A 19,481-nucleotide genomic window follows, 5' to 3' on the forward strand; every position below is an offset into this window, starting at 1 on the left:
GTGACATTTTATTAAATTTATAAATACTTATTCTTGAAATACATTAAAATAGCTTTATTATATAATAATTAATTGATATTAAGTCTTAAATTCATTAATATTTTAAGAAAATATACATTTAAGAGCTGTAAATGTAAGTAGAATTTTCACTGAAACTAGAATTCTACTAGAAAAATAATTATTTTACTCGATTTATCACAGGAATACTTTTAAATTCTAAATAAAATTAAGCTCCGTACTGTTAAATTTCTTCAGGATTTTAATTAATAACGAAAAAGATTTAATTGAATTAAATATTCCAAGCTCTATTCTCCTTAAAAATTCTTTCCTTCTAACCAATTTTTCTAGATTTAAACAAATATTGTCGAAAACCTTATTTTAAAGTGTATGTATTGAACCATTACAAAAATATGTATTAAAATACAATATTGTAATTTTATAAATCCAGTAAAAAATAATTTTGTTATATATAAATAGTAAGCCCACTTAGAGAGAGACTTAATCTTGAGATTTTAACTATTTGCCTCGTATTGCTTTGGGCATTTATCTTTATTAGTTCTTAGACATTAAGAAAGAACAGTCTTATCTAAAGAAAAAAAAAACATCAGAACGGGACTAAATAAAAAAATAAAAGAAGAAGTAGAAGAAGAAAAAGAAATGGCTTTAGGTTATAGCAAAGCCAAAATACTCCAAGCTATAGTAAAAGACTTACTTTCTCTATCAAGTTTCCAAACATTGGTATTTTTATACTCTTATTTTTCTATTTTTTCATTGTTTTATAACTTAAAAATAATTTATCCTAAAAACCTTAAAAAATTTCGAATTTTTAAGGTTTTTTTTCTTCCGTTGAGAATGCTTGATTCCTATGGAAACGAAGCGAACTTAAAGCGCTAATTTAATCTTAAAAACCTTTTAAAACTTTCGAATTTTTAAGGTTTTCTAAGGTTTTTAAGGTTTCTAGAAATTAAGCATTGAGAATGCTTAATTTCTACGCAAAGAAAGCGTAAATTTAACAAACAAAAAAAAATCCTTTAAAAATTCGAAAATAATTTATATAATTTTAACAGAATTAAATTATTCTTTCTACAATAAAGAAATTTATAAAATTGGTTAATATAAATATAAAGATAAATTGGTCTTTGGTGGCATTTTGATAATGGCATGTTTAATTAAAATCTATAATTAATTCTAAAGAATTCTAAAGTTTCATGCCTCATTTGTTTACCACCGAACTGAATTGAATAGTAAGAAGAATCTTGTCTCGAAACTCCGCAAGATTTTAATTATAATAAATTATAATTTTATTAAACAATAATACTTTGTAGAAAACAGGAATTTTCCTGTTATATTTTCGAAGACAAATAATTGTTCACGGGTAGTTTTACTAAACGATTCTCCAGGCAAAATCTGGTAGACATTACGTATAGGCGACTTTCCTCCCACAGGAGTTACCCTAAGCCAATTTGAGGCTTACCCCATGTTGCAGCGCCAATTGCCAAAATGTAATTGTCACCTACTAACAAGCTTATATATTTTACTACCACCGCGTGTTCAACTATCGGATTATATGAGTCTCCCGAGGATGTGTTTATAGGGATAGAAGACCGTTCCTCAATTGAAGGCGAATGTAATTGGTATAACATATAGATAGATGGGGTGAAATATCAACTAAATTTAATTTAGTATTCCCTGTATATAAAAGGATACCCGTTCTTTCTTAACACAGAAAAAAAATGCCCTTATATATTTTAAGATACAATTAAGGAATCTTCTATTTTCCAGATGTTGCAGTCAGCAAAAGAGAAAATAGAAACAGGAGAGTTAGAAGCGAGGGGAAAAAATGAAGGGGAGGGGTGAAAAAAAGAAGAAGAAGAGGAAGAAGAAGAAGAAGGTAGCGAGAGATGCACATTAAGAATCATCCTGACAGTCTCTCATTTCCGTCTCGATAACTTCGGCTTATCGGATAGTAAGTCCTGGTACGCATTGGCGCCCCTGGCCTAATTAACGAACGACGATGAGTATAGACATAAAAACCTAATTAATTATTTAATTAAAAGAGTTAGGCAGGAGAGTTGTGGAAAACGGTGGTTTAATTTCCTTGTACTTTGTCCTCAGTATTTGGTCGCGAAAGCCAGATGCTTTAGCACTATTGGAATTTACTTTTTTCATCTTCATCTTCTTCTTCTTCTTCTTCTTCTTGCATCAATAATTAGAAAATATCACGTGATTCTTTTATAACCATTCGCGGACATTGTTTCCCTAAGCATTTCTTTCATTGGAAATGTAGAGAATAGGGAAAAAAAGTGGAGCAAATTTCTGAAAATCTTGTATTAAATCTTTAAACAAAATTTGAAAGAATCAAAAGGATATTCTAAAAATTTAATAATACATAATGGAAGCTTAAACCATGCAAAGGAAAGAAAGAAAAATAGAAGTTTTTCGTATATAACCCGCATCGATTCAATAATATTGTAACACGTTTAATATGTTTAAGTTATGTGAAAATTTAATATATAGTCTAATTCTTTATATTTTTGAATATGATAATATAAATATATGTTAGGCTTATATTAAAAAAAATTTATGCCCTTAAAATCTCGTATAAATTAACTATGTTAGTGGTATATTTTAATGTAGTTTTTATCAACTAATGGGTTGCAATCCCTTAACGATCGCGTAACGTATTTCTTCACGTTAAAGGTTGAGAAACGTTGTTTTAATTGAAATAAATTCTCTAAATATAGGATCTTTTAACTCGTTTAACTGTAATTAACTTATTAATTCGTTTTCTCCGCTTATCTCCGGTTTCGTTTGCTGTTATATGAATTAAATAAGCAAATTTTAAAATTTGATAATATCATTTTCAAGGAAAATCTACAAAAATCAGTTAATATCTGAAATTTCTTTAGGAAATTTTCATCGAAATCGGATCATTTTTCAAAATATCGTTAAAATCAAATCAGATGGGAGTGACGTTGAAAGGCGTCAAAATTCAATAGCCTATTGGAATTTACAATAGATCCCTCAAACTTTAAAGTATTCTCTTCAATTCCCCATTTGATCATTATGAGCTTTCACCCCGAAGTTTTGAATTGAGTTATCCTACTTATCCTTAAAGCATACTTTTTTCTGTGTAAATTACTGTAGGCCTTATATAAATTATCTTAATATAGACCTATAACTGAATTATTTTAAATGACAGAATGTTCTAAATAGACTTTATTGAAACGATATGAAGTAAGATCGTACTCTAAAAGGGCTTACTTTAAATTTGTTGTGGGTCTAACTCACTAAAACAGTAATTAATTAACAAGAGTGAGGCCTTTAACTTAGTTGTTGTCCTTTAAATAAGATTAATCTCAAGTTTAGTATCTAAGAATTAATCATTGTAATTTTATAGATCTATATTCGTTCAAAATTTAAGAATTTTAGAAGCACTAAAATAGAATATAGCCTATACCAAAGGCCTACAATCAAGTAGGGCGAGTAACATAATTTAAGCTTTCAAAATTAGTAAAATTATCAAAATCTAAAAAAACAAGCTTTAGTTGAGATTAAAGTACGTTAAAAGCTTAATATTTAACCAATTAATGTTAAATATTCTTTTTAAAATAGCCTATATATAAACACATAAATTGTTGTATTTATACTGATAGTCTACGAGTCTAAAACCTTGTTAACATACCAAAATAATATTTTGCGATCATAAAACTGCATTCATTTACCCCAAAAATTAATTAATTGATATTCTTATAGATTGCAAAGTGGTTAATTTACATTAAAGTCAAGCTATTTGTTTATAAAGACCACTTATGTCTCATACCTATATTTAACAATATATTACTGTACGGGCCCGTAAGTTTATTGTAGTCACGAAACACATTTAAATCGCTTTAAGATAAGTGTAAAAAGTTGTATTTAAGTCCTTGTTTAAACAGAACAGCAGGCCTATAAAGATAGGTTACATTGAAACACTTTAGAGTAATTCACTTACTTGTAAAGTAAGTAATAAACGATTACAAATGTAGAGTACATTAGAGTGAAGAGCCATGTAATATAGGAGAATATATATATACTACAATTGAATACTCACGCTGGGTACATTATCATTTGTGCATACTCCTTCAGACAGCAACCGATCTCGTATCTCCCAAGCAAAGATCGAAGGGCATTCTCTTTTGAATTGGGCTATTTTGGTGACCACATCGGGTGTGGCCACGCGTGGTTTGCTTCCTCCAATGGCCCGTGGTCTGATGGAACCTGTTTCGTAATATCTCCCGAGGATCTTGGAAACACACCCGTTGGACACTTGAAGGATACGTGAAATGTCGCAAGGCCTGGCACCACTGTGAGCTAATTCGACGATTTTTTGGCGAGTCGAATCCGGCAAAGGTCTGCCGTTGACATACACACCACCCAATTGATTGATGCCACTGTGGCCTGTCAGGGGGGAAAAAGAAAACAAAAATAAAACTGTAATTTAATCCCATTTAACATTAAACGAAGATAAGATGAATTAAGTTCTTGAGTATCTCGAAGAAAATATTATTTAGAAAAAATGTATATTATTTTTTTTTATACTTTCAGATAATTACATCAATTATACTAATTAATTGGCAACTGTTGAATAATTAATTTATGAAAATTTTATTTTTAATTATTAATTTATTAGAAGTTTAAATACGTTTAGCTAAACGTTATTAAGTCGTTAAGTACTGTACAGTNCCACACTTTCTTCAATAAATCGCTCAAATTTAAAGTAATTTAATAAATTAAGTTCAATCAAAGCCTCGATTCGTTATATAGAAGCTCCTGAAAATAAATATAAACATAAATTATTAAACTTAATTGCTACACTTATAAGTCGATATGAAGAGTAAAATAATTAATAATATGCTCTGAATTTATATAAAATAATTAATTTAATCTGTAAACTGCACAAAATACAACACAAACAATAAATTTTTTGAGAGAAATTCTATAAAATTATTCTAGAAACGTATCAACTCCCGATACGTCTCGAACGGAAAAGACGACTTCTATGACTAATTTGTCGACATTTTATTTAAGAAACGAGCTAAAAAATTTCCATTAAACTTTTTAAATTAAATTACAAAATATTTATCATTTTTTAAAAGGAAAATAGTAAAAAAATAATAAAATGAAAAAAAACGTAAGAGATATCCCGAGAAAAAGCGAAAATATTTTCATCAATCAAATTACGAGATGAAACGCTCCGACTTATAAGCAACAGTGTAGACTCTACAATCTCACAGGATGAGTGAAAGTGACAAGTCAAGGATAAATGACAGCAAAGAATGACGGGATATAATGAGACAGTGAACAGTGAAGAAATGCGCGCGCATCGGAGGCGTCACAGCTGCCTCTCCTCGTTGGCGAATGTGACTTGTAAACCAAGAACATTAGCGTTGATTTATACCCACTGATCTTACTTAATTGCTGTTGTAACTGAATTTAAATTTACCGTCGTCGTTTTCAAGAGAAATATTTTCTCCCTTAACAGTATCCACACACACACACACACACAGACACACACACACACGCACACAGTAAATGCTGTATCAGCCTGCAAGGAATCTTCTTTTTAAAACTTTATTTTATATATAATTTTAATTTTAAAAAATAAATATTTTATCGAATTACTGTTAAAAATTATTATTCAATTTTGTAGAAATTTAATTAAATTTAATTAATTTAAATTATTTAAAGTTACATGAAGATAACTTGTGGAGTATTATTTGGGAAATACTTCTACTGTATTGTTATCCTATAAATGCTGTAATCAATTTTTCTAGAATTCAGTTTTTAGAGTAAATTCCTGTTTATAAATTTTCTAGAATGATTGAAAAAAATGTCCCTTTTGGGGTTATCAATACAGGAATTCTCAATTTATAACACCGAGCCTATTAGAATCACAATCAGATTTACGACCCGCGTAATGATGGTTTTCCAAGAACCATTTACGTTTTAAAATGAAGTATATTATCTTTAGAGGTTTTCATTAAATTATGAAATAATTTATAAAAACACTTAAAATATGCATAATAGTACGGTTTTCTCCTTCCCTATATTGTATTGTTAGCTGCAATTTATGCCTCTAGCTTACTACTTTTTGCATTGATTTTCTAAAATTGCATATTTTATTTATCTGTATTTACAAATAAAATTGTATTTTCCTTTCTGCCCTCGTTAATTTCGTTTCCATTCAGTTAAACAACTGATATTTTGTTTGGGATGAAGCACAAAACTCTTCCCTTCTTCACAATACAAGAACTCCGATTATCTTATTTTCGTGTGTAAATATTTCCCAAAATATACGAGTCTTTGTAGATTATAATGATATTAACAGAAACAAATTAGCACAAAGTTATTTTCCTGTTTATATTGTTATTAGAATAGATCCAAACAAGTAAGTTAGACACCAAAAGTTTTATACTAGTGTAGGCCTATACAGTATAGAATATAAGTTCCTGTATTAGATCTACAGTACAGTCGATCTATCCTGTACAGTACGTGTACAACAGAGTTTTACAGGGAATATATGCTAGAAACTACAGTATAAAGCATATAATATAAAGGATATAGTATTGAAGGTAGCTACAATGTAGTACTACCCAATTTGCAACTACGGATTGGGAAACCGTTCTAGGCCTACAGGATATCCATTCTGAAAATTTTAATAAATAAAGCCATAAAATAAAAATATATTATTTAAGAAAAACTATATTCTTCATACAGATCTATAGTGCCTACAGCTAGATAATAGCAACAAATAAACTGAGAGTCCTAAGATAACAGTGAAATCAATTTAAAGTAAAATTATTGATGCCTATTGATGATAATTTCCTTAATAATAAAAGGAATAGCTAAATTTTTGTAAGAACTGTGCAAATTTTAATTACAAATTTTGATTAATTTAATAAAATTACTAAAAAATTCATCATAAAAAAACTTTTGTATGAGAGAAACTGTATTGTGAGGCTGATATTTAGATACTTTGCGATTTATAAATTGCTTCGAGAATCTTAGAATTAATATAAGTCTTAATAAAATTGATTTATAATTTTATATTTAAGCTTTTAAATTTATATTTTCATTTTTTATTAATNATTAATAACGAAAAAGATTTAATTGAATTAAATATTCCAAGCTCTATTCTCCTTAAAAATTCTTTCCTTCTAACCAATTTTTCTAGATTTAAACAAATATTGTCGAAAACCTTATTTTAAAGTGTATGTATTGAACCATTACAAAAATATGTATTAAAATACAATATTGTAATTTTATAAATCCAGTAAAAAATAATTTTGTTATATATAAATAGTAAGCCCACTTAGAGAGAGACTTAATCTTGAGATTTTAACTATTTGCCTCGTATTGCTTTGGGCATTTATCTTTATTAGTTCTTAGACATTAAGAAAGAACAGTCTTATCTAAAGAAAAAAACATCAGAACGGGACTAAATAAAAAAATAAAAGAAGAAGTAGAAGAAGAAAAAGAAATGGCTTTAGGTTATAGCAAAGCCAAAATACTCCAAGCTATAGTAAAAGACTTACTTTCTCTATCAAGTTTCCAAACATTGGTATTTTTATACTCTTATTTTTCTATTTTTTTCATTGTTTTATAACTTAAAAATAATTTATCCTAAAAATCTTAAAAAATTTCGAATTTTTAAGGTTTTTTTTCTTCCGTTGAGAATGCTTGATTCCTATGGAAACGAAGCGAACTTAAAGCGCTAATTTAATCTTAAAAACCTTTTAAAACTTTCGAATTTTTAAGGTTTTCTTCTTCATTGAGAATGCTTAATTTCTACGCAAAGAAAGCGTAAATTTAACAAACAAAAAAAAATCCTTTAAAAATTCGAAAATAATTTATATAATTTTAACAGAATTAAATTATTCTTTCTACAATAAAGAAATTTATAAAATTGGTTAATATAAATATAAAGATAAATTGGTCTTTGGTGGCATTTTGATAATGGCATCTTTAATTAAAATCTATAATTAATTCTAAAGAATTCTAAAGTTTCATGCCTCATTTGTTTACCACCGAACTAAATTGAATAGTAAGAAGAATCTTGTCTCGAAACTCCGCAAGATTTTAATTATAATAAATTATAATTTTATTAAACAATAATACTTTGTAGAAAACAGGAATTTTCCTGTTATATTTTCGAAGACAAATAATTGTTCACGGGTAGTTTTACTAAACGATTCTCCAGGCAAAATCTGGTAGACGTTATGTATAGGCGACTTTCCTCCCACAGGAGTTACCCTAAGCCAATTTGAGGCTTACCCCATGTTGCAGCGCCAATTGCCAAAATGTAATTGTCACCTACTAACAAGCTTATATATTTTACTACCACCGCGTGTTCAACTATCGGATTATATGAGTCTCCCGAGGATGTGTTTATAGGGATAGAAGACCGTTCCTCAATTGAAGGCGAATGTAATTGGTATAACATATAGATAGATGGGGTGAAATATCAACTAAATTTAATTTAGTATTCCCTGTATATAAAAGGATACCCGTTCTTTCTTAACACAGAAAAAAAATGCCCTTATATATTTTAAGATACAATTAAGGAATCTTCTATTTTCCAGATGTTGCAGTCAGCAAAAGAGAAAATAGAAACAGGAGAGTTAGAAGCGAGGGGAAAAAATGAAGGGGAGGGGTGAAAAAAAGAAGAAGAAGAGGAAGAAGAAGAAGAAGGTAGCGAGAGATGCACATTAAGAATCATCCTGACAGTCTCTCATTTCCGTCTCGATAACTTCGGCTTATCGGATAGTAAGTCCTGGTACGCATTGGCGCCCCTGGCCTAATTAACGAACGACGATGAGTATAGACATAAAAACCTAATTAATTATTTAATTAAAAGAGTTAGGCAGGAGAGTTGTGGAAAACGGTGGTTTAATTTCCTTGTACTTTGTCCTCAGTATTTGGTCGCGAAAGCCAGATGCTTTAGCACTATTGGAATTTACTTTTTTCATCTTCATCTTCTTCTTCTTCTTCTTCTTCTTGCATCAATAATTAGAAAATATCACGTGATTCTTTTATAACCATTCGCGGACATTGTTTCCCTAAGCATTTCTTTCATTGGAAATGTAGAGAATAGGGAAAAAAAGTGGAGCAAATTTCTGAAAATCTTGTATTAAATCTTTAAACAAAATTTGAAAGAATCAAAAGGATATTCTAAAAATTTAATAATACATAATGGAAGCTTAAACCATGCAAAGGAAATAAAGAAAAATAGAAGTTTTTCGTATATAACCCGCATCGATTCAATAATATTGTAACACGTTTAATATGTTTAAGTTATGTGAAAATTTAATATATAGTCTAATTCTTTATATTTTTGAATATGATAATATAAATATATGTTAGGCTTATATTAAAAAAAAATTATGCCCTTAAAATCTCGTATAAATTAACTATGTTAGTGGTATATTTTAATGTAGTTTTTATCAACTAATGGGTTGCAATCCCTTAACGATCGCGTAACGTATTTCTTCACGTTAAAGGTTGAGAAACGTTGTTTTAATTGAAATAAATTCTCTAAATATAGGATCTTTTAACTCGTTTAACTGTAATTAACTTATTAATTCGTTTTCTCCGCTTATCTCCGGTTTCGTTTGCTGTTATATGAATTAAATAAGCAAATTTTAAAATTTGATAATATCATTTTCAAGGAAAATCTACAAAAATCAGTTAATATCTGAAATTTCTTTAGGAAATTTTCATCGAAATAGGATCATTTTTCAAAATATCGTTAAAATCAAATCAGATGGGAGTGACGTTGAAAGGCGTCAAAATTCAATAGCCTATTGGAATTTACAATAGATCCCTCAAACTTTAAAGTATTCTCTTCAATTCCCCATTTGATCATTATGAGCTTTCACCCCGAAGTTTTGAATTGAGTTATCCTACTTATCCTTAAAGCATACTTTTTTCTGTGTAAATTACTGTAGGCCTTATATAAATTATCTTAATATAGACCTATAACTGAATTATTTTAAATGACAGAATGTTCTAAATAGACTTTATTGAAACGATATGAAGTAAGATCGTACTCTAAAAGGGCTTACTTTAAATTTGTTGTGGGTCTAACTCACTAAAACAGTAATTAATTAACAAGAGTGAGGCCTTTAACTTAGTTGTTGTCCTTTAAATAAGATTAATCTCAAGTTTAGTATCTAAGAATTAATCATTGTAATTTTATAGATCTATATTCGTTCAAAATTTAAGAATTTTAGAAGCACTAAAATAGAATATAGCCTATACCAAAGGCCTACAATCAAGTAGGGCGAGTAACATAATTTAAGCTTTCAAAATTAGTAAAATTATCAAAATCTAAAAAAACAAGCTTTAGTTGAGATTAAAGTACGTTAAAAGTTTAATATTTAACCAATTAATGTTAAATATTCTTTTTAAAATAGCCTATATATAAATACATAAATTGTTGTATTTATACTGATAGTCTACGAGTCTAAAACCTTGTTAACATACCAAAATAATATTTTGCGATCATAAAACTGCATTCATTTACCCCAAAAATTAATTAATTGATATTCTTATAGATCACAGTGGTTNTTCTTCAATAAATCGCTCAAATTTAAAGTAATTTAATAAATTAAGTTCAATCAAAGCCTCGATTCGTTATATAGAAGCTCCTGAAAATAAATATAAACATAAATTATTAAACTTAATTGCTACACTTATAAGTCGATATGAAGAGTAAAATAATTAATAATATGCTCTGAATTTATATAAAATAATTAATTTAATCTGTAAACTGCACAAAATACAACACAAACAATAAATTTTTTGAGAGAAATTCTATAAAATTATTCTAGAAACGTATCAACTCCCGATACGTCTCGAACGGAAAAGACGACTTCTATGACTAATTTGTCGACATTTTATTTAAGAAACGAGCTAAAAAATTTCCATTAAACTTTTTAAATTAAATTACAAAATATTTATCATTTTTTAAAAGGAAAATAGTAAAAAAATAATAAAATGAAAAAAAACGTAAGAGATATCCCGAGAAAAAGCGAAAATATTTTCATCAATCAAATTACGAGATGAAACGCTCCGACTTATAAGCAACAGTGTAGACTCTACAATCTCACAGGATGAGTGAAAGTGACAAGTCAAGGATAAATGACAGCAAAGAATGACGGGATATAATGAGACAGTGAACAGTGAAGAAATGCGCGCGCATCGGAGGCGTCACAGCTGCCTCTCCTCGTTGGCGAATGTGACTTGTAAACCAAGAACATTAGCGTTGATTTATACCCACTGATCTTACTTAATTGCTGTTGTAACTGAATTTAAATTTACCGTCGTCGTTTTCAAGAGAAATATTTTCTCCCTTAACAGTATCCACACACACACACACACAGACACACGCACACAGTAAATGCTGTATCAGCCTGCAAGGAATCTTCTTTTTAAAACTTTATTTTATACCCCAGCAAATGCAATTAACGGTATAAAGAATTATGCAAGCTGTCAATGAATAATATTTAAAGTTTTTCTCAGATTAAAATGTATATAAATTAATTTATACGTTGATTAAATGGATTATTTTTATTATTTCAACTTTGTTCGACTTTAATTATAATTTATGATTTTTGTAATTATAATTATTTAAATATAAAGCTTACTATTAAATGAAACGGTAATTATTTAAGTTATTAATGTAATAATTTATATTAATAATGAATTTTATTTTATTTTTTTAATTTTAAGAGATTATTTAAGAGTTTATTCTTTTATTAGTTAATTAATTGTTTTTATTGAATTTTACTGCAAAAATGTTTGCATTTTTTAAGTAATTTAAACTTAATTTTGTTTGATTCATTCTAGTGTATTTAGCCTATATAATGATTAATAAGTAAATAATTATATTAAAAACTTTACTTTTTTAATTTTATTTTTAAATATTTAAGTGCTTTTGCATACAAACAATTGCATATTTTTTAAATTTAAATAGTTTTTGACCAATTTTGTTAGGTTTAATACATTTTTCCCTGTATAATCAGCAAACAAAATAAGATTAATTATTAATATTAAATGAATTTAACCCGTTAAAACTGAATTAATTATACAAAATATTTTCGAATCGCACTATAATTTGACATAAATTTGATATTTCTAGATTTATTTTAATGTCTAAATATCTATTACTCCCCTTCACTTAGATTTAGAAGCGTTATCTAAAGTAACTTTACAAAGCCTGTAATCGCATAAAAATTACTAAAAACACTTTTAGACGAGACGTACAAAGTCTTTGCATTGAAGCAGATTTAAAGAAAAGTTTAGTCAGCAGAAATAGTTTCTTTTTATTTTATTTTTTCCTTATTCCCCCTCGATTCCTACCTACGCTACTAACAAACAAGAACGGCAAAACCTGTCGTTCAATCGATACATGCTGGTGTTTTAACGGCTGCAATTTTTCTTTTCCACAGTAGCATAGCTTCACATTTGGCACGAACAATCTTCGATTTGTTACCATCTGACGAAACGTTTCCCTTTGCCAAATACCATCTTGCCCATTAAGGCAATAAAAATTGTTTAGAATCTACAATAAATATTATGTTCCAATTTATTTGGATGTTATTTTTTGTTTTGTTTCAGTTTTAAGGAAGAATAAAAGATAAACAATGCGCTCTCCGGGTATAATGCGCAAGCAAAGTTTACGCGTTATTTAATTTATTATTCATTTTTTTACAATTGTTCCTTTATTATTCGAAGTAGGAAAACTTATACGTGTTATTTATAAGTGTATATTTATAAATTTAAATCGCTTGTACACAACCTGAATGCATCGTAAAGTATTAAAACCTCTTACTATATTTTAAAGGCGCTTAACCTAGAATTATAATAAATTTAATTTTTGTTTCGGTTGCGTTATTATAATAATCGATTTTAATTTGGAATTAGCTCGAAATCTAATTAAGGAAACGTTCAGACTTATAGTTAAATATATAATTAAGCTATTATATAAATAAAATTAAACTTTATATTATCATATTCCCTTATAGGAATCTCTTTTAGATTTAAAATATTGTTCACAGCTAAGTGGATTTTGTAGATTATAATATTGTGAATTTCTATGGAATATGATTTTAAATCTGAGATTCGAAGTAATTAACGAATGACTGAAGATTACCTTCATAAAAGCATAGTGAGATAACATATCACCAAGTCATTAGGTGAAGTAATCCAGCTAGACCACAAGATGGTGATTACTGTCATTTAAACTATCATCCTTTTGATAGATTTTCTCTTTGTTCATTTTACTAATTAATTAAAGCAGACAATTAGAATTTTCTATATGATTTTATTGAAATGATCTGTAGGTAAAACTAGAAATATTATTTCGAATCAAATTAATTAGGGAATTCTTTCGTTTCAATGTAATTTACGAGAATAGAATTAAATAACAAATTTTTACACTTATAATTAGACGTTGAGGCTTTAAAATTACAATTAAATAAAGAATTTTTATGTTTTAGGACTCGAAAATGGATCAAGAAGTCACTTAAACACATAAATTTCTTCAGTTTGGGGGAAGTACTGTACAGTATATTATGTAAATTTATACCAGTTTACAGTACTTTAGCATATAAAATAAACTAATTTTAATTGTATTTATTATATTTAATGAATTTATATTAAAATTATATAATTATTAAATGATTTAATATTGGCATAACTATAGATATGAAAGAGAGATAAAGAGAAAAAAATTAATATTTAATTCAGAAGCCATTCAGATAACTTCAAGTATAAGCAAACATTGCTTTAAATTATGTTTATATTATATAAAACAGTGTATTAAGTTAAAATTAAGTTATAGCCCATAAAACTGTAAGTTATTAATGTACAGTACTGCAATGCCTAAATACATCTTAAACTATTAAGATCACTTACTACTATTCCAGGATGCTTAAATAATATGCATGCAGGATAATGTTCTTATAGGAAATATATGAATAATTCTACAGACAATTTCATGTAAAAATAGAACAGCAGGAAAAAATTTGTAACTGAAAACTGTTTCTAATCAGGAATAAGTTACTGAATATGCAAATTCTACGCTTAAAATTGACTTATATGCCAAAGTAAAGTCATCCCTATGTTATTTATATAACACTTCCTTAAACTTTCTTTCTGCTGACTAATTTAATTGCATTTTTCTGAAGTTTCGAATGTGATTAAATTATTTATATCTTAATTTATTAATAAACGGGGAAATATAAATATATATACTTGGAGAATACTAATTATGTAATGAAACCTTGTATTTGTATCATATACAGGCTAAAAGATAAAAATCTTTATCGCTTCTCTAATTAAAATTCATGTGTTAAAACGCGACGCCCTATGCTGCAATTTAGGGCCTTGTGTTACGAGTCTATAGCTTTGGGACTCACATTTTTTACATCGTTATTTGGTGGAGGGGAAGGGCCTGTTATATGTTACAGCTTAGGGTCACAACAAGTCAAAGTCCATCTTTGGTTAATCAAAACTTAATAATTATATTCTGGACTTGCATTTGTTTAATTTGAAAATATATTAACTCATCTTAAAATGTATAATTCGATAAATAAATCTACATTTTAAATATGTGAAAAGCCTAATTATGGTAGTCTGAGTGTGCGCGACATCTCATTAATATTAAAATATGCTACATTGAGAACCCATTGAGAAAAATAGCAGGCCCTTATTATTTTTTAAATACAAAATAGAAGACCTACCTTCCATAAGATAAAAACAGATTCAACTTTAATTTTTTCTACATAAAATTACAGTTTTGAACATTAATATTGATAATTTTAAGTTAAAAAATCAATTAAATTGTTAATTATTAATAATTTCTAAATTGTAAACTTATAAATTATATATTTTATAAACGAAAAAAGTTTTGTTTTAATGTTTATATACACTTTGTTTTATATAAATACCTAAATATATATTATTTAAGAATTAAAATATGAAAATATTTTAATAATAAATAAATAAATAAATAAAATTGAGTAACTTTTTAAAATATTTAAAAATATCTGAAAAATTAATTAAAAGAAATCCGGTTGATTCGAGCCCTCCTACAGTTAAGAGGGGCGGGAAAAGGATTAGAGGTGCAGTGACGTCATAAAACTCACTCCCCCAAATAGTGTCGGTAGTAAGTGAGATCGATCGGACTAATTTCTATTCCCGTTTAAGAAAGAAAGGAAACAACACCAACTCTTAAAAAAAGTTATTTTTAAAAATATGCATGCAAGGCGAAAATTTACCGGTACCATACATGTGGGCAGATATCTCCTTCCAACTCGTTCGCTGCACCGATGACAAGATATTCGGCAATCTCAGAATGGGTGATAGAGTTTGTTGGAACAGTCCGACCATTCGTTGCCTGATTCGCCTGCAGAAATTGTCGGTGGTGTTGCTGCCGGAAGCTTTTCTATTGGACTATCTAATAACCAATAGGGCGTCAGCGCGCCACATTATGGGCGGTTCTAGGAAATCAAGACATTTTTTTTTCTTTTCTTCTTTCTTCTTCTTCTTCTCTGTACCACACTTCAATGCTTTGGCTTGCTTGATTGCGCTTTGTAAATCCTTAAACGTGTTTGTAAATAAACTTTTTAGATAATATATTATTACCTATTGGTTATTTCTCTTATCAATTATTGTTTCTCTCCCTTTATATTAATGTATAAAGTGTTGGCTTTGAATGCTGTTACGTCAATCAAACGATGTTTTATCTATATTCTAATTAATATTGGCCTTGTTTTAAAACTATTCTTTAATTATAGATTAATTATACTTTCGAAATTAAATTAATTTTTTATATATTTTTAATAGTTGAGATAATCAGAAAACGGCGTCAAATTCTGTCTATTAAAGTCTAACACGTGGCTTTAGACAATATTTCTTTCATTTGTCACTTCATTTGTATTAATTTTGTGTAATTTTAATCTTAATATACATTAATTTTTGACTTAATTATTGAATTTCAAAGTTTGTATTTATCCTGAAATTAATGGAAGTAGATATGAAATTATATTTTTATTTTCTCTCTTAACGGCTTATTGTTTTAATATACTTATTTTATTCGAATAATTTTAATTAAATTAATATATTTTGTTATAAATATTGCGTTAAATATTATAATTTTCGCTGATCTTAATTAAGCATTAACTAGAATTATTCGAGTTCGATTCTCGTTTGGAATAAACTCTAATATTTTTTCCAATATAATAATATAATGAAAAATAATTAATTTTATTTAATTTTTTATCATATTTATCTCACTTAACTACGGTAATTTCGATAAGTATGCCGAAATTTTCATTAAACAGCGAATGAAATTACGTATCAAAATACATAATCGACTTTCTTCACACCAATAAAACAACCCAATTCCTGAATAATTTATAAATATAGCCTATATTCAATATAAACATATCAGCAATTAAATTAGAGAGCCTAATTTAGAATTAGAATCACACTTTGTAAATAAATTATTAAACAGAATTAAAGTTAACATCCTTAAATTAATTATAATTAATATTAAGATATTCGTACAGTTTTTTAAAGTGAGATAAGGAGTTTAATTTGATTCCGATCGTTAATGGACTAGTCCTAAGGGTTCCAATAGATTTGCAAGTCACTCACCGGGATAGAAATGTAGATAACTAATACCATTAAGGATTCAGTACGTCCAGCAATTACATGATTACATTGGGGACTGAAGAACAGCAGAACAGTTGGTCTCATTACCCTTGAAGATTGCATTGAATCTTTAGGAGAAGCCGTTGGAGAGAATATATAAACGCATTCATCTATGTGTATAAGGCTTCTGCGATTATCTAAAGGGCAAAAGTTATTAAGCATTATCCTCATCAAACCAACGTATCAGTCTGTTTAAGTCTGATAGAAGTTGGTTAAGTTTAGGCTTTGTGAATTCCTTACTTTCAAAAGATAAGGTTGCAGAAGGGTGTTTATAATGAAAAGAGCTAATAAAACAATTTAAACAATGGAAATTGTCAAGACAATCGGTGATTACAACGCAGAACTTTGAGTCATTCAACAGAATTCCTGCTCTATTCTTCTTAGAATCGGTGTGGTAAGGAGGAAACACGAATTTAAAAACAAAAACATATAATAAATTAAGAATTGGCTCTAAAAAACTTAAATTATTTAAAATAAAACAGTTTTTTCTATTGAATTGAATTCATCATCAAAGATTTAACTTAGCTTTAAAAAAAGAAGAAAAAAAAATACAAGTAGACTCGTAAATCTTCGTTTGTTTTGTTTAATCTTGGAGGATAAAATTTGAAAATAAAGATCATTTTTAAGCAATTTGCGTTCAGAAATATAACTTCGATTTAATAAAAAAAAAAAAAGTAAAGAGTAGACTTTAAAGGAATTTTTAAAGAACGAATTCATAAAAGCCTGCATATTAAAAATAAAAAATAAAACTGATTTCTTCCAAAAACTGTTGCCGAAACAAAAGATTNTGGCATAGGATTACTAGGTGAACATAATCTGTGTTGAGAATTTGCTGCTTCAGGGGGCTGGAAGAAGTGCATGTAGCTGAACCTAGGTTTAACGCCAAACCACTCATTAATAACAAATAAAATATAATTGTTTCCAAAATTTATTAAATTTTTGAACCAGAATTTTTGAAAATTCTTCTAGAGATAGATAAAGCCTAGAAATTAGGAACTGCTAGGAAATGGGAGGAAGCAAGCAACGCCGTCAACAATCAACAGAGCTGTCAGTGTGTGTAGAAGCAGTCGACTGTAGTATTCTGTGTTAGTGTGAGTCTTGTTATAAATATTCAGCAGAGTACAGAATGAACTCTCCTTCTCTTGTTAGCTTGAGTGGCAGTCCTTGACGGGGTGACGATGTCGACTAATGTTGGTGTCACTGTTTTGTCAATGTCAGGATGTAGGTCTTTCCCTCGAATTAGGATTCTCTTGTTGATGATCCGACTACCTCTGTTAATTGTGGACTACCAAATTGTTCAATCGGTTAGCTCTACATTGCTACAATAATTGGAGTTTTAATTTTCGTTAATAGCGTAGGAAAGTATCAAGATCTTTAATTTAATTAACGAAAATTGTCTGTTTTAAAGATTATTCTGTATTTTAATATCTGTTCTATAAAAAATTAATAGAATAAATTCTAGATAATCTACCCGAAATTTCAGATCAGTTGGTGTAAGTAGGCCTTTGAGATTCGTTAAATTTAACCGAATTAAATTGCTTCTGTAGTGTTTCATTTATACAATTGTAGTCGAACACGTAAATAACATTATTTACATTTTATTTATATATTATCCACGTAGACTTTGTTTATAAATAGGACTTATTATACTAGTGTAGTTTCGAATTAGCAAAGGATGTAAACTTAGTCAAAAATAAGATAAAATAGCTTATTACACAAGTTCTATTTATAAACAAGATCTACGTGGATAATATATAAACAAAATTGAAACATTTAAGGACAGAGACACAAAAGAATTAACATAATTTAAATTCACATGGAAGCATTATCATCGATACATTTATATAAAAATTCTATCAAAAATGGCAGTAAATCACTGGGAAATTTTGTAAAGAAAATGAGTTTTTTGCTCCAGTTTAGATCGTAAAATTGGTAAAAAAAATTAGTTCATAAATTCAATAAGTAAAGTTATTCTACAAAAATAACTTTTACACAATATAATTTCGTCATTTTTTTCGAAAATAGAATGCATTTTAGTATTTGAGATGATGATGATCTTGGTGATATTACAGCAAAGAACTAGCAAATCATTGTCCCGGTAGCTACATTAACTTGCTTGGAGCAGTGATCCATTCTGTAAGATCATTAATAAGCGGTATCAACAGACATTGAACAGGTCGGGGTTGACTATCAACAAAATCGAATAACGCTACATTGCTTAACAATGAAAATGAACGAACTTTACAACATCTGAATATATCCTACGGCTCTGAAAGTAGTGGATAATATTTTTTAGAAATTCAAAAGAAACGAAAAAATGGAAAATATTCTATAGAATAAGTTAACGTTAAGATTTTAATAATATGAGTGTTATGCTTAACTTTTTTCCTATACAAATAATGTGCTGTTTACATCACATTTTTTGAAGGATAAAGTGCTTTCGCTTAGGCACACTACAGTGATTACATTAACGGAACAGATATCAAACTTTTGCTATTAGAAAACGGGCAAGAAGCCAATAAACATTATTTAGTTTAGTGGATTTTTGAATACAATATTCAGAAATTGTCAACTAAGTTGAAAAATTAAAGTTCTTAATACCAATAAACCGGCATAAAGTAAGTGAAACCTCAGATCCTGAAGGTCAAAATTGAAATATAGTAGTCTTTTTAAAACCTGAAATCTACTAAAATTGAAATTTAGTATTTCTTTTAGAG

The 19,481-nt window shown here is 28.1% G+C and overlaps 1 protein-coding gene across 1 annotated transcript in view; it reads right to left on the reverse strand.

The window, feature by feature from the left end:
• The window catches only part of LOC111619158 (paired box protein Pax-6-like), a 33,643-nt gene extending 18,158 nt beyond the window's left edge, over positions 1 to 15,485 (reverse strand). Inside the window, exons 1-2 of the mRNA XM_023360836.1 lie at positions 15,327 to 15,485; positions 4,094 to 4,440 (exon numbers count right to left, since the gene is read on the reverse strand). Coding sequence (XP_023216604.1) covers positions 4,094 to 4,440; positions 15,327 to 15,438 — 459 coding nt within the window. The 5' untranslated portion in view covers positions 15,439 to 15,485. The remainder of the gene's footprint in view (positions 1 to 4,093; positions 4,441 to 15,326) is intronic.
• Positions 15,486 to 19,481: the final 3,996 nt, after the last annotated feature.

The sequence above is a fragment of the Centruroides sculpturatus genome, unplaced genomic scaffold (assembly GCF_000671375.1).
Source record: "Centruroides sculpturatus isolate CEXI.00-Female unplaced genomic scaffold, Cexi_2.0 scaffold79, whole genome shotgun sequence".
Lineage (NCBI taxonomy): Eukaryota > Metazoa > Arthropoda > Arachnida > Scorpiones > Buthidae > Centruroides > Centruroides sculpturatus.